Source organism: Mesoplodon densirostris, chromosome 1, assembly GCF_025265405.1.
Source record: "Mesoplodon densirostris isolate mMesDen1 chromosome 1, mMesDen1 primary haplotype, whole genome shotgun sequence".
Lineage (NCBI taxonomy): Eukaryota > Metazoa > Chordata > Mammalia > Artiodactyla > Ziphiidae > Mesoplodon > Mesoplodon densirostris.
In genome coordinates, this window is record NC_082661.1 from 180,607,043 (window position 1) to 180,620,102 (window position 13,060).

General features: G+C 39.3%; 1 protein-coding gene across 6 annotated transcripts; it reads right to left on the minus strand.

Moving 5' to 3' along the window:
• Positions 1 to 198: 198 nt before the first annotated feature.
• Positions 199 to 11,908, minus strand: HNRNPH3 (heterogeneous nuclear ribonucleoprotein H3). 6 transcript variants are annotated; one of them, XM_060113055.1, is made up of 10 exons: positions 11,650 to 11,908; positions 6,230 to 6,364; positions 5,566 to 5,704; positions 4,869 to 5,053; positions 4,326 to 4,412; positions 3,924 to 4,039; positions 2,755 to 2,890; positions 1,973 to 2,068; positions 1,805 to 1,897; positions 202 to 1,409 (listed from the first exon to the last, which is right to left on the minus strand). In XM_060113055.1, exons 2-10 carry the CDS (start codon positions 6,339 to 6,341, stop codon positions 1,333 to 1,335), a joined length of 1,041 nt encoding a protein of 346 aa, XP_059969038.1. In that variant the 5' UTR covers positions 6,342 to 6,364; positions 11,650 to 11,908; the 3' UTR covers positions 202 to 1,332. The 6 variants fall into 6 exon arrangements, with proteins under 6 accessions (XP_059969073.1, XP_059969038.1, XP_059969047.1 ...); XM_060113064.1 differs by lacking the exon at positions 11,650 to 11,908 and adding an exon at positions 10,539 to 10,973; XM_060113081.1 differs by lacking the exon at positions 11,650 to 11,908 and adding an exon at positions 11,402 to 11,602 and having other exon boundaries at positions 203 to 1,409.
• Between the last annotated feature and the right edge of the window lie 1,152 nt (positions 11,909 to 13,060).

The window sequence follows — 13,060 nt, forward strand, 5'->3', positions numbered from 1 at the left end:
GATGAATCACTGCTCCAGTTGATAGGCTCCACTTATGTTATCAAGCTGCCTTCTCTAACAAGCAGAAATCATTCCTTAGTCACTCTGTCTAATCTTCAATTAGACATAGTACCTTCTACCAATTTGATTTATAATCAGTAACTGACACAAAGCATTCTAGGACAGACGCCATTACTCTTATCTCCCACAATATTTATTAATAACATTTCTAGCAAAAACAAGTAACAAGTTCAATAACTGAATTCACATTGACAGGTTTCATTTTGATCCATTAGCCAATTTGGAAAAAAGCCATATTGATCAAAGGGATTAAAAGTAAAAAAGCACCTTTTCCTTGCTACATTAATAATTTTTTAACATAATGGCTCTAAAACTCCAAACATATCAGATGCAAAATCCAATCGCAAGACTCTCAAGACATGGACTTGTGTCTTACATTTTTTTAAAGTAGTCATCTATACAGTTATTAAAAAACCATATGCTTTAACTATTGGGCTGGAAACTGAAAAATACATCTGTGAGAATTATACTCCATGGTAAATATCTTTGTACTTGCACTGAATTCTCATGTCACTGAGAACCTTAACTTAGTCAAGACATTTTGAGAACTTACAACTATCACTTTTGGGAAACATTTTTTTGGTATGTCAGTCAAGTGCTGAGGGGATTTATTCTAAAATCTAGGGCTAGAATTTAAACTTTCAACACTCCCATCTGCAGGTAACATAATTATGAATATTCATATAGCCAGATACCTCCTCTTAGATCATTAACATTTCAGAGCTATGCCTGATAAATGACTTTTGAAAAAGAATAATATAGAATTAACTGAATTTATACTCCTGAAGCCACCTAAACTCACCTTTAAGGTTTTATATTTACAGTATTGTCAAGGAGAAATTATTAAAGAGTTACACTAATTATTTTCCAAGCTCTATTCTAGATGTCTGCTTGTTAAGACTTGTAGTTTATGCAGAGGTGAACCACTGTCCTCTAAGATTACACTAAACTACTTCTTGTAGAGCTAATAGTAAAATACATCAACCCAAATCTTATGAAAGCAGCACATCCTCAGGAGTAGCTAGTATATAAAAAGTATCAACATCAGTGGTTTGAATATAAAAATTTATTTTTTTAAGTCAAAGTATGCAACAAATAAAACCTACAGAAAACAGATTTTCCCATCACAATCTGTTGCTTTACCAAATAATAGTTTGAAAACACATTCCTTCAGTCATTATAAAGTTCTTAAAATACAAAAGAAATTAAATCTGTAAGAAAGTCTAGTAGACCAGATGCTGTTGTCAGGACTTTTATATCAGTGGTTACGCTTCAGTACATCCCACGCCATCCACCTCCACTCATGCCACCTTGCCCATAGTAACCGCCACTGCCTCCACCACCACGGCCTTAGGGAAAAAAAGACATTAAGAACCGTTTAGAAGATATAAAAAACATATACAACATTGTAAATCAACTATACTCCAATTAAAAAACAAAACAACAAAAAAAGGGACTTCCCTGGTGGCACAGTAAGACTCCGTGCTCCCAACAGCGGGGGCCCAGGTTCAATCCCGGGTCAGGGAACTAGATCCCACATGCATGCTGCAACTAAGAGTTCGCATGCTGCAATTAAGGAGCTGGTGAACCACAACTAAGGAGCCCGCCTGCTGCAACTAGTAAGGCCCAGTGCAACCAAATAAGTAAATAAATATTTAAAAACAAAAAGAACAATAAATGAACTTTAACTCTGCACCACATAAGGGGACTAACACAAACTGAACCAGAGTAACCAGACACTTACCATAACCACCCAGGCCATCAGGAGTACCATATCCTCCACTGTAATTGTTCCCCATTCCCATTCTTCCAACAGATCCATAGCCTCCCTGATTATCTTTAAAGAAAAGAAAAAAAGTTTGAGACTGATTGCTAAGTGTCTAAGTCAGCTTATTTTAAAAACTTTACATACCCATTCCATCTCTGCCATAGGCTCCCATTCCAGAACCTCCCATTCCAGAGCCGCCTCCAGGAGTTGAATTCAAGAAGAGTTCAATGTATCGATGTTCTTTAGGGGAAAAAAAGTAATATGGGAGGAAGGAATGATGGATCAAATTTATCGTAAGTGTGAAAAGGTTGACTGGCTAATATTAACTTGAAAAAGTATGCTTGCAAATTCCTAGTGGAGTGACAAAGTGAAGGCCAGATAGGACTAAAATCTAAGTTTTGTTCAAACTGTTCAAGCTTGAACAAGTAACAAGTGTTTGACGCCTCAGTTTCCTCATCTATAAAAGGGCTGACTCATTATTTTAGAATGTGCTGGTATACGTCTTAAAAATATATTCCAGGCCCATTCATAGTACTGAATTAGAATATTGAGGGTAGCTTGAGGGTAGGGTCTGGAACAACTTATTAAGTATCAAGTGACTGATATGTGGCCAGATTTGATGACATGCAGGAATAACTTACCCAAGTTATCAATGAATACGTTAAGAAACAATTTGCAAACGGCATAGAAACTCAGGCAAGTACAAGAAACATACTTTTTTTTCCTCTTTAGTAACTTAAACTCTAATAATCTGTCAAGTATTAAGAGTCTGAGTAAACTTCAATAGAAAGCCCCCTAGAAAGCCACTGAAGTCTTAACTTATTAGAGGCCACATGGTTTCAGGCCCCAGACTGCTAAGAGTTACCTACAGATTCCAGAACCTCTTACATTTGAGGAATTACAAATGAGAAAGTTATACCACTTACGCATGTTATTCTTATCTTTAGACATGGCAGCTACTGCATCTTCATGTGTCACAAACTCTACATCTGCTTCTCCTGTTGCTCTGCCATCAGCTCCAATATCAATATGCACTCGGATTGGATTTAGTGGTGAGAAGAACTAAAGAAAACACTTATTTTACTTTTCTATTTAGATTACTGAAAGCCAATTACCACACACTTTGGTTTTAAGTATATTAAAACAAATGCAAAGAAGAGATCTCTTTTAAAATAAGCCAGGGGATATTAAATTTAAAAAACATTTCTAAGCTAGAGAACAGTTTACCTTAAACAAATGAAAAAGCCATATTTTCCTTACTATACTGAGGAGAAGAATAAGCTCCCTTGGCCCACTCCCAAGAAAGGTATTTCAAAACTGTTTGAAAAAAGTCACCTGACACTGACATATGCAGAGAAATTGGGTGTTAAATGACTCAGAACAATGGAGTTTGATAAACCTACCCACTGTATATGCAGAGCTCCCAACATACATCATTTAGTTCTAATCACAAGTTAACCAGATTTAAGTGACCCCAAAAGGCACCTGGAACTTAGTCCAATTGGTTCCCAGTAAGATCAACAGCAAAATTTTTCTTTAAGTGCTAGCTGATAAATAAGTACCCTCAGCTTTGTAGGCCACTGGGTCTCTATCACAACTACTCAGTGACTGACTTGGCCCCATGGGCTGAAATTTGCTGATTCTCTAACCAATTTGAAACAAACCAGTTTCAAATCAGTAATAGCGTCTACCACCATTATTTTCAGTTCAATTTCTGATCACCACATAAGCCTAGAAAGCTAAACCACACCACTAAAACTTACTGACTTGTCACATATTTACAACACTTTCAAAACTTGACACAACAAGGAAATAATCTTCCAGTCATCACCACTCTGCTCGTCAGTCTTTCACGAAATTATTAACTGGACTTTATAAATGTAGCTTTTAACTTGCTTGAATCCTATGTAGGCTGGCACACAACGGACACATAAATATTCATCAACTAGTGAAGGTAAGGACATAAGTATTTTCATATTAAAGGGATTTTTAACATTAAAACTAAAAAGACAAAGATGAGTACATTAAAGAGTTTTCAAAATTTAGAGACTATGATTATGCATAAAGTCACTAATGAATTACTAAAATTACTCACATTAGCGATGTCATTTTCAGTTGCACGGAAAGGTAATCCCCTCATATGTACAAAATGACCACCATGAAAACCTGAGCTTGCATCAGCAGCTCCACCATAGCCATGTCCTCCCATACCTAGAGAATAAAATTTCCAAAGATTATTTCTTCCCTATACACACCTTTTCCTATTTACACCCCCTTTTTTGACAATCCCAAGAAATCTTAATACTTATAGTTGTTCTAAATATCAAATGGAGAATTTTCCTGTAAGTATACATCTGTATAAAGCCCTATGCATGAATGCACTGAAATATGCCTGAGTTGACTTTTATATACAAGTCACCTATATTACCACTAAGTGCATGTAAAGCAAATACTGAAATTCACCTAAAAATGACTATGTCTTTAATATTTATGTTACCTCTTCCATCTCTCATTCTGTCATCAAAGCCATCATTTCCATAGCCATAATTATTATAGCCACCATAGTCATCAAAACCTCCATAACCTGTGTAATTTAAGGAGAAATACATGAATAAGCTTTGAAGAGACAAATTGTATAATCCAGTTTACAAAAGCATGTTTTGTGGCAAGCAGTCTGGCAACTCCGCCCTCCCACAAAGTTTGCAACTTCCAACTTAGTGCATATGAAAAAATCAGTTAACACTTGGTGGAAATTAAAAATATGAAAAGGATACAGTTAGACATCAAAATTAATTTTCACTCTGATGCCAAACAGAAAATGTCAAAACGTAACAATCTTTTAAAAATTTTTGTGTAAGTAAACCAGGTGCCAATATGTGCATCAATCAAGTCCCATAGCTGGCCATGGGAATCCATCTTTTCATGAACAGGTTTTAAAACCTAGTAGGTACTGAATTACTGCCATTTCTGTATTTCTTGACAAAGTGTCAGGAACATTAAGAAAATGACAACAGAACCTTTGTTCATTAGATACACATACCACCATCATATCCATCACCTCCTCGTCGCATTCTGTCATACATACTTCCACGCCCAGCTCCATAATAACCCCCTCTTCCTCCTATTGGTCTATCATATGGTCCCGGTCGCTGGCCCAGCAATCTTCTTGGTGGATCATAAAATCCTTTGATTTCACTCCTGCTACTTCTGAAGATCTCAATATACCTATTCGAAAACGGTTTAAGGTACAGGTTTCAGCATAAACGTACTAGAGTAAATAAAATATTGGGCAAAATGCAGTAAGTTTTTCTACATCTAAATATAACCCAATTTAAATTGCCTAAATACACCAAAAGTTAACATTTTTTACACCTACAAACTTAAATAATTAATATTTAAGTTTTACATACAAATCGTTTGAAAACAATTCACAAAATATAATTTTAAGCTTGTTTCCTTTAGTATGTAATAGGTGTTTAGAGAAAACAGGTGATTATACAAAAACATTTATCAACAACATCCTACAAAAAATGGAAACAATCTAATTTTAATTTAAGCAAACTATTATAGCATTAATTCCCCACCCAAATCTGTAGTTTCCAAGTTAAATTTAGATAATTATCAATTCTTTTAAACTACCCCAGAAAAATGTTACTGTTACCCCCCCATTTAAGCAATAGTGACCCACAACCCCCAAAAATAAAAATTTAACACCATCCCAAACTCTCCATCCCCACCTGTGCCCTATTCTTTCCTTGTGTTTCCCCAGAGCATTTTCTGCTATCTCCTTTGAAGCAAACTGCACGAAGGCCTCCCCTGTGCTTCTCCCCTGGTAGTCCATCGTCAATGTTATCCCATTTGGCACGATTTCCAACCCTTTAACCCAAGGACAAATAACCCCATCAAGGGGAACAGTGTTAAAGGCTGAAACATTCCCATCTGAATCAAATATTTAAAACAAGTCTAAACAAAACAAAACAAAAAAGCTTAGTTTTCCCATCACCCCATAATATAAAAGGAAGATTTTTTCAAATATTATTGGATTACATAAAAATTTTTCTGCGACCAATGTCTTTTAAAATTACACACACTCTAAAAGCCCACCTAATATTACATGGAAAAAAAAAAAAAGAAAGCAAACTTAACTATGCTCCATATGCTACTTCATGATTCATCACATATAATTACTCAATTAAGTTTATTGCCTATTAGTTAGGTTTCATATATTTTTACACATTCTGTATTGAATATTAACTGGAGCACATTTTGTAACTTAATACATTAACCCAGATATACTCAAATCAAAAAGTCCCCCAAACAAATGGGTTTTACAAATTAAAAACTGAGTAATAGAAATATAAAATTAAAATACTACTAAACTTTGACTAATACTAGAGGTACCTTGAAAGAACTGAACTATTTCCTCTTTGCTGCAACCAAATGGCAGTCCACGAAGTCGTACTGTCCCATCACTAGCGTCATTTGGACCATTATGTTTCATAACCCAATCCATCTCAATACCGTTTGATTTAAATGCTATAAAAAATAAACAAGCACATAAAGCAGTCAATCAAAATATACTCTTGCCAGAGGTACTGAAGAAACACCTCTCAGTGGTGCACAACAGGAAATGTTAACTATGGTTCAGTGACAGCGTCACGATACAACGGTACAACACCTTTCTATTTGGGGGTAGGCAAAAAGACTGGGAAAAGGCAGTGAAACCTGACCCCCCTCCCAAAGTACTGAATTTCTAAGTATCAAATATTATATATTAACCAATTTTAAGAAAACTTACATAATTCCACCATCAGTCTTCAAACTCTATTTCTTCACCCTGTCATCTTAATGTCAACTCTAGCCTCTTCCTCACATCTCAAAATTTCCAGGTTTTATTATTCACTTGAATAGCTATGCAAATTCTTTAAAACTTAGTTACCCAAAAGTTGTACATAGTACCATCATTCATTCACAGTAAGAGCCTAAGTCACAAGTACAATGAGTATTCTCCTTTGATGTTGGAAAAATGGTATTAAAAGTCTCAACTTAATAGATGCACTATAATTCTGAACACAGCAAATTGTTTTCGAAGGGGGAAAAATTCCTATCTGTGTTTAAACCTGATTTAAACACTCCCCAAAAGCAAGTTTTACAATTACTGAGTTAATTAGGCTGAGTTTTAAAATTGAGATAAAAGGGCACTCAAAAGTGAATGGCTTTCAATCAGTTTTTTGAAGCCACCTGTTTGGAAATTATTGAAGATAGTAATATTAAAAACCAGTTTACTCACTACTTTAAACATAAGTTTTAAAAAAGTAATGCAATCACATTCAAAAAGTATTAAAAACGGTACGAGACACCCTCCTTCCCCCCCCCCGAAAGAACCCATCCACCAAATTCCCTTCCCAAGAGACAATCATCCTTTCTTTTAAAATTCCCGAACATTTTAAAGAGGTTAATGCAGAAGTCCTTCAGCTGCAGAAACTTACCACATCTTATAAATTTCACTATGCAGCTGTAGGAATCCTACTCACCTGAATATTTCAAACCTTTCCCTCACCACCTCCTCCCCTGTAAACAAAACAATTTGTTCACTTGATTCCTTTAAGCTTGAGGATTATATTTCATATAAACAGTATTCACTAATATTTAATTTCACACAATCTAATTATCAGTGCAACTGTTAGGGGTAGCATCTCAAAAGAGTAAAATTTTTTCCCCTAGAATCCACACATTTAAAATAAGCTAATGTAGAAATTATCCAAATGTGATTAAGCAAATACCTCTGGCATACGAATCACATGAATCACATTTGGTACTTGTTTTGCTGTTTTTTTTAAACGCTAAGTGCCACTTAGACACAGATGTTCAAAATAGGAATACAAATTTTTATCTGACATTACAACTAATTATTATACACACAAATAACTGGGAAGAACTTTTAAGAGAAAGGAAACCCTGGGTTTGAATCCCTAGTCTGCCACTCACTGGCTACTTAATTTAAGCAAACTACTTAACCTCTGCATTTAACTGTGAAGTGCAGCAGTGGTACTTATACCTCACTGGACTGTTAAGGAATCCGTGCTTGGTCTGCAACATGGTAATCATTCAATGGTGGCCATTGTTATTGGATTTTAAGGGGCCCTGTAAAACTAATGAAATAACCCACAAACAAAATAACTGAACCTTAAAGGATAGAAAACCATCCTGAATCTTGAAAGGAAATAAGGACTGTTACAAGTCTTTCAAAGTCAACAAAGGCTTAAGTTTTCAAGTGTCCTTAGGAACTGTCTAAAGCAAAGAGAAAGAGGAAAAAAAAGGGGTCTCTGGAAATGTTTACTAGGATATGTGATTAGCTAGACAATTAAAAAAATAGCTCTAGAGTCACCCTGAAAGTGGGCTTTGAGAAAAAAGTTGAGACATTTTGGAGATCTTTATCATTTTCTTAACAAAAACAGGCAGCAACCTAAAAACTGTTTTCTACAAAGGGGAATTGAAGAACAGAATGGGAAAAAATAGGGAGACTCTAACCTCAAATGTTAACTTCCTCATGAAAAACTTAAGAACTTTGCAAAGCCAATCTAATCTGTTGTGAAAAGACCGTAAATGTGGTGGCTTTATTTCATTTAGAACATTCCTTTTTTTCAATGTAAAGGTACTGTTTCAGGAACAAATACCAAAAAAAAAAAAAAAAAAAAAAAAGAAAGAAAAGAAACCTGACGTATCTTTACTATAAATCTTATTAGCACTTTCCAAGAAATACTTGGCAAGCAAACTAGTTCTGATTTTTGGATCAGCTTATATCAATGAGACCTATATAAAAACAACAAACATAGCCTATAAAAAAATACCAAGCTGTTATCACAAGTTTAAATCAGGATAAGTAAAGCAGATTCGGAAGACAAACTATTTTATAGGGTGACTCTCCATCCCATGTGTATGAAGAGTACACAATAAAGAAAGCCATACTCTAATCTCTCCAAAACTCAAAATTTGAACCTAGAATTCTATTTATAAAACAAAACCAAGACGAACTCTAAACACATAAAGACAATCTGTTCTAATACCTTAATAAAGCTGTCTCGGCAACTACCTAAATGGCATTTCCTAATTATTCAGGATAATCACCTCAACCCTTCTTTGCAAGTGTCACAGCTGATCACAATGCTTTTTAAAGAATTCCTAGTGTTAGCACCAATTAAAATACCAGCAGTTGAAATACTAAAATAACTTTAGTCAGTTCTGTATGAGATTTTAAATATAATTTCCTAAACATTATGCCAAGTGAAAAAAGCCAGTCACAAAAGACCACATGTTGTGTGATTTTAAATGGGTGAAGTCTATGGTATGTGAACTGTATCCCAAAGCTGTTAAGAAAACGCATCTAACAGAGGCCAAGAGATAAAATTCCTTTTAACATAGAGGCATATACTATTTTCCGGAGTATAATACATTCAGTAAGGGTTTGATGCATTAATAACTTTTAAAATGGTAGTCCACTGCTGCTAAAAAAAATGAGAAGGAACTTCAAAATTTGGTCAATATGTGGTGATGAAATGCTTAACATGATAATTTTACATCACTTCCCTTTCACTGTGCTTGCTCCTTAACTGAATTTTTTATTTTTTTGGCCGCACCATGAGGCATGTGGGATCTTAGTTCCCCGACTAGGGATGGAACCCGTGCCCCCTGCATTAGGAGCGCGGCGTCTTAACCACTGGACCTCCAGGGAAGTCCCATCATTAATTTTAAATAAAAACAAAATTAGAAACACCTCTAGTACCTAAAGGTGGTGAGGTCTCTAAAATGATCAAGTTCTTCTCTAGAACAATGTTACCAGCCACTGCAGTTCAGCCAAGAACACCAGAAGAACAGTTATTAAAAATATAAAAGCAATTAGATGGATTTCCAGATGATGATGGAGATGAAAAAGAGGGCAGAAAAAAAAGGTTTCTAGAGTAATCCAATCAGAGAAACTGTTACATCACATACTAGGAAACTAGTATAGGCAACTCTGGGCTGTCTTCTCAAAGTACACAAGAATCATAAAACATCTTCAACAGGAAGAGTTTTTTGTTTTTAAAGCTGGAAAAATAGACAGCCTGCCTGTCCCTTTTGTACGGTCTTCAGTGAAAATTACAGAACCAGTCCTCCGACTGTTCTAAGGACCGAAAATCATCACAGCATCACATGACTGAACTTGCAGTTTGTCTTTCTGTTGAACAGGCTTATTTTCTTGGTCAAAACGTTACTACAGTCCTACACCAAATAGAAAACATGCTTAGCTACCAAAGTAAACTCTAACTGTATTTTGAAGTATCTTACTTCTACAGCCTTAATGCCCAAACAATCTCTGCACAAAATACAACCCTTGGAGATTTAATAATTCCTATACACACAGTTTTGCCATCACTGGTTGTGTTTTAACAACCGTTTCCCCAAAATAAAACTCCTACTTAAATTCTAACCCAATCAATATTTACCAAACTACACAAAACCATTGCTAAACCATCCCACCCCCACCCACAGGTTCCAAAAGCCTAGTTCCACAGTTCACTGGATCCAGACGACCTATTTGAAATAAGTTCGTTTCACATTCCTATCTGGTAAGTCACCCGCTTTTCTGCTTACAAAACAATTACCCACAAAGTATTTCGATACGTTTAAGAGAAGCGTGGAAAAAAAAACCCTTTGGAAAATGAGTACGTACTCTTTTCGAAGTTCCAAATCTGGACTATAAGGGCCAGCTAAGCGTCCTTTATTCCGCCCCGGAGACTTTTCGTTTATCTAGCTGCCCTAGAGACCAAAGAGCTAGGGAGAGTACGCCCCTTCCCCCCCTCCCCGCCCGGCAGCCAAGCCTGGCTTAAAAACCTTCGCCACCGGGCGGCGGAATTACAAAGGAGGCCGTCTGGCTCCTTTGTCCTGGATTTGGGAGTTGAGCGCCTTCGTCGCCATTGGCTTTCCTCCCCCAGCTCCAGCCTCTCTCATCTTGGGAATCTGCGTCAGAAGTCACTCGCAGTCCCGCCGGCCCAGGTAGCCCAGCCGAGACTGCGGAGGAAGGGAGGCCGCGGTGGGAGACCAGGCCCATCTGGCGCCATTTCCATCGGGAGCGCGCCCGACGGCCCAGATCCTCCCGCCACCCAAGTGCCCAGCCTTTCCGTGCTCGCTTCCTTCCCCACCCTCATCCCTTCCACGGACCTTTAACCACCCCCCGGACTTCTAAATCAGTTTTCGGAAGCTGAGGGACAAAAAACAGAAAGAGAGGAGAAGGGCGGGAAGCTGAGGTGGCCGCGCCGCCGTACCCAAAATGGCGGAGGCCAAACCAGCAGGGAAAGGAGGGGAAGTGCTGGATGACCCCCACTTCGGGGCTCGGTTTCGTTCACTGAATCCCACCTGAGTAAATCCTCCCCCCGGCAGGCCGCCCTCCTTGAAGTGGGAGATCGCCTGGGAGGCGCAGCCTGGCCGCCTCCGAGCGGCGACCTCCACACTTCCCCCCCCCGCAGCCCCACCCCCTCCCAGTCGCTCTTTCGTCCTTCTCCCGACTCCGCTCTCGAAACCACCAGCCCAACCTACCCCCTTTTACTTCAGATACCCTGTCGGGCGACAGTAGCGCCGACTCCGGTGCTCGGGGGGTCCGGTTGTGAGCAGGGAGAAGTCGCCCGCCTAGTGCAACGCTCCCACACGGTTCTTCCAACCGTCTCCGGCGGCAGCAACCGCTAAGGGAGCTGCGCAGCAGAGCGACTGGCTTGGGGGGATGGGAGAGAGCGAGCGAGGAGGAGGGGGTGGAGCGAGAGCAAGGAAGACCGGCCGGCCCCACTCACGCGAGACAAGAGAGTCGGCCCAGCCTTGGCGCGGACGGCAGGAAGTGCGCTTGCGCGTTGGTGAGAAGCCCGGTTGTTGGGGGGAGAGGTGGAGAAGAGCCCGGAGCTAGTCCAGTTAAAGAGGTTGCGAACTCCACTTTTTTGCTTCCCATAAAACTGTCAGATCCTCAGAGATCACCTTTCTGCTCTCTCGGGGAGGATGTGAAGAGGCAATAGTGGTCCTATGTTGCAGGAACCGTGACGTCGGGGTGTGGAAAAGTTGTCTGCTGCTCTGCCGCACCAAGAACAAGTTCGGTAAAGGCCCCGCCCTTACCTCAGCGTCACCTGCGTGGAAAGGGAGCCACGTGGTTCGGCCGCCAAGCGCGGGGAGGGCTTTTCTTGTCCACCATGTTTGTATTATGCGGTAAAAATAAGGCTTCTCAGCCGGGAAGATACAAGTGTCCACCAGGCCCTGATTTGGGTTCTCGGGCTGGGGCTCCTTCCCCCGGCTTTGGCACTGCTGGGCCAGCCGCCCCAACGTGGGCCTCGTTGGGGGCGAGGAGGAGGATGTTCATGATTGAAGTTTCCCTGCAGATCACTCCTCGTTTCCTCTTCTCGCTTTCGCATTCTCTTTTAATGTCTCCCATTTTGTAATCTCAGTGACCCATCAGCCGCTTGCGGCACCCGATTTCGGGTTGTTTTCTGAATAGTGGTTTGCATTCTTGAAAACCGCGCGAACAAGTGACGCCTAATAAATAATTTTTGGTTGTGCTGGCTCGCATACCACCGAGGTTCCTAGTGACAGCTTTTAGGGAAAAACGAAAACAAACCCCAAAAAACAAGCAAGCCTAATTTCTGTAAGAAGAATGGAGGGCAGTCCTGGTACCGAGATCAATGCAAGTTAAAGTGCAAAAGAAGGAACGTACGTCAAATGCGAGGGAGAGAAGGAAATGTGTTCGAGTACACGGATGTTCCCGAAGGTTGCAAATGTGGACGAACCTAAGTTGTACACCTTCAGTATCCAAAGACTTTTTACTTTGTACTACAGGCACTAGGAAGCCCGTCGAGAGTGGGATGAGGGGGCGCAAGGAGTATTAGCAGTAGAGAAGCTTGAATAATTTTTCCTTCATGAGGTTTGCAGTGTGTAGGGTGGAGACAGGAGGCCAGTTACCGTCATATAATGGAAACTTCCATTTCGTGGCTTTAATTCATCCTCAAACCTGCGTAAGACAAGTGTGCGACAGTAAGAATTGTCTGGGTCATAATGCCCTACTGTCTTTCTTGAGACCACTCCCTCAAAATAACCCTTAGAGAAAGGGGGAAGGGACAATGTCATCATTTACAAGAGATAGAAAAACGAAACTAGATAATGTAATAACGATAGCTCACAATTATTGAGAGCTTGCTTGAGCTAGGTGCTGTGCTCAATTCA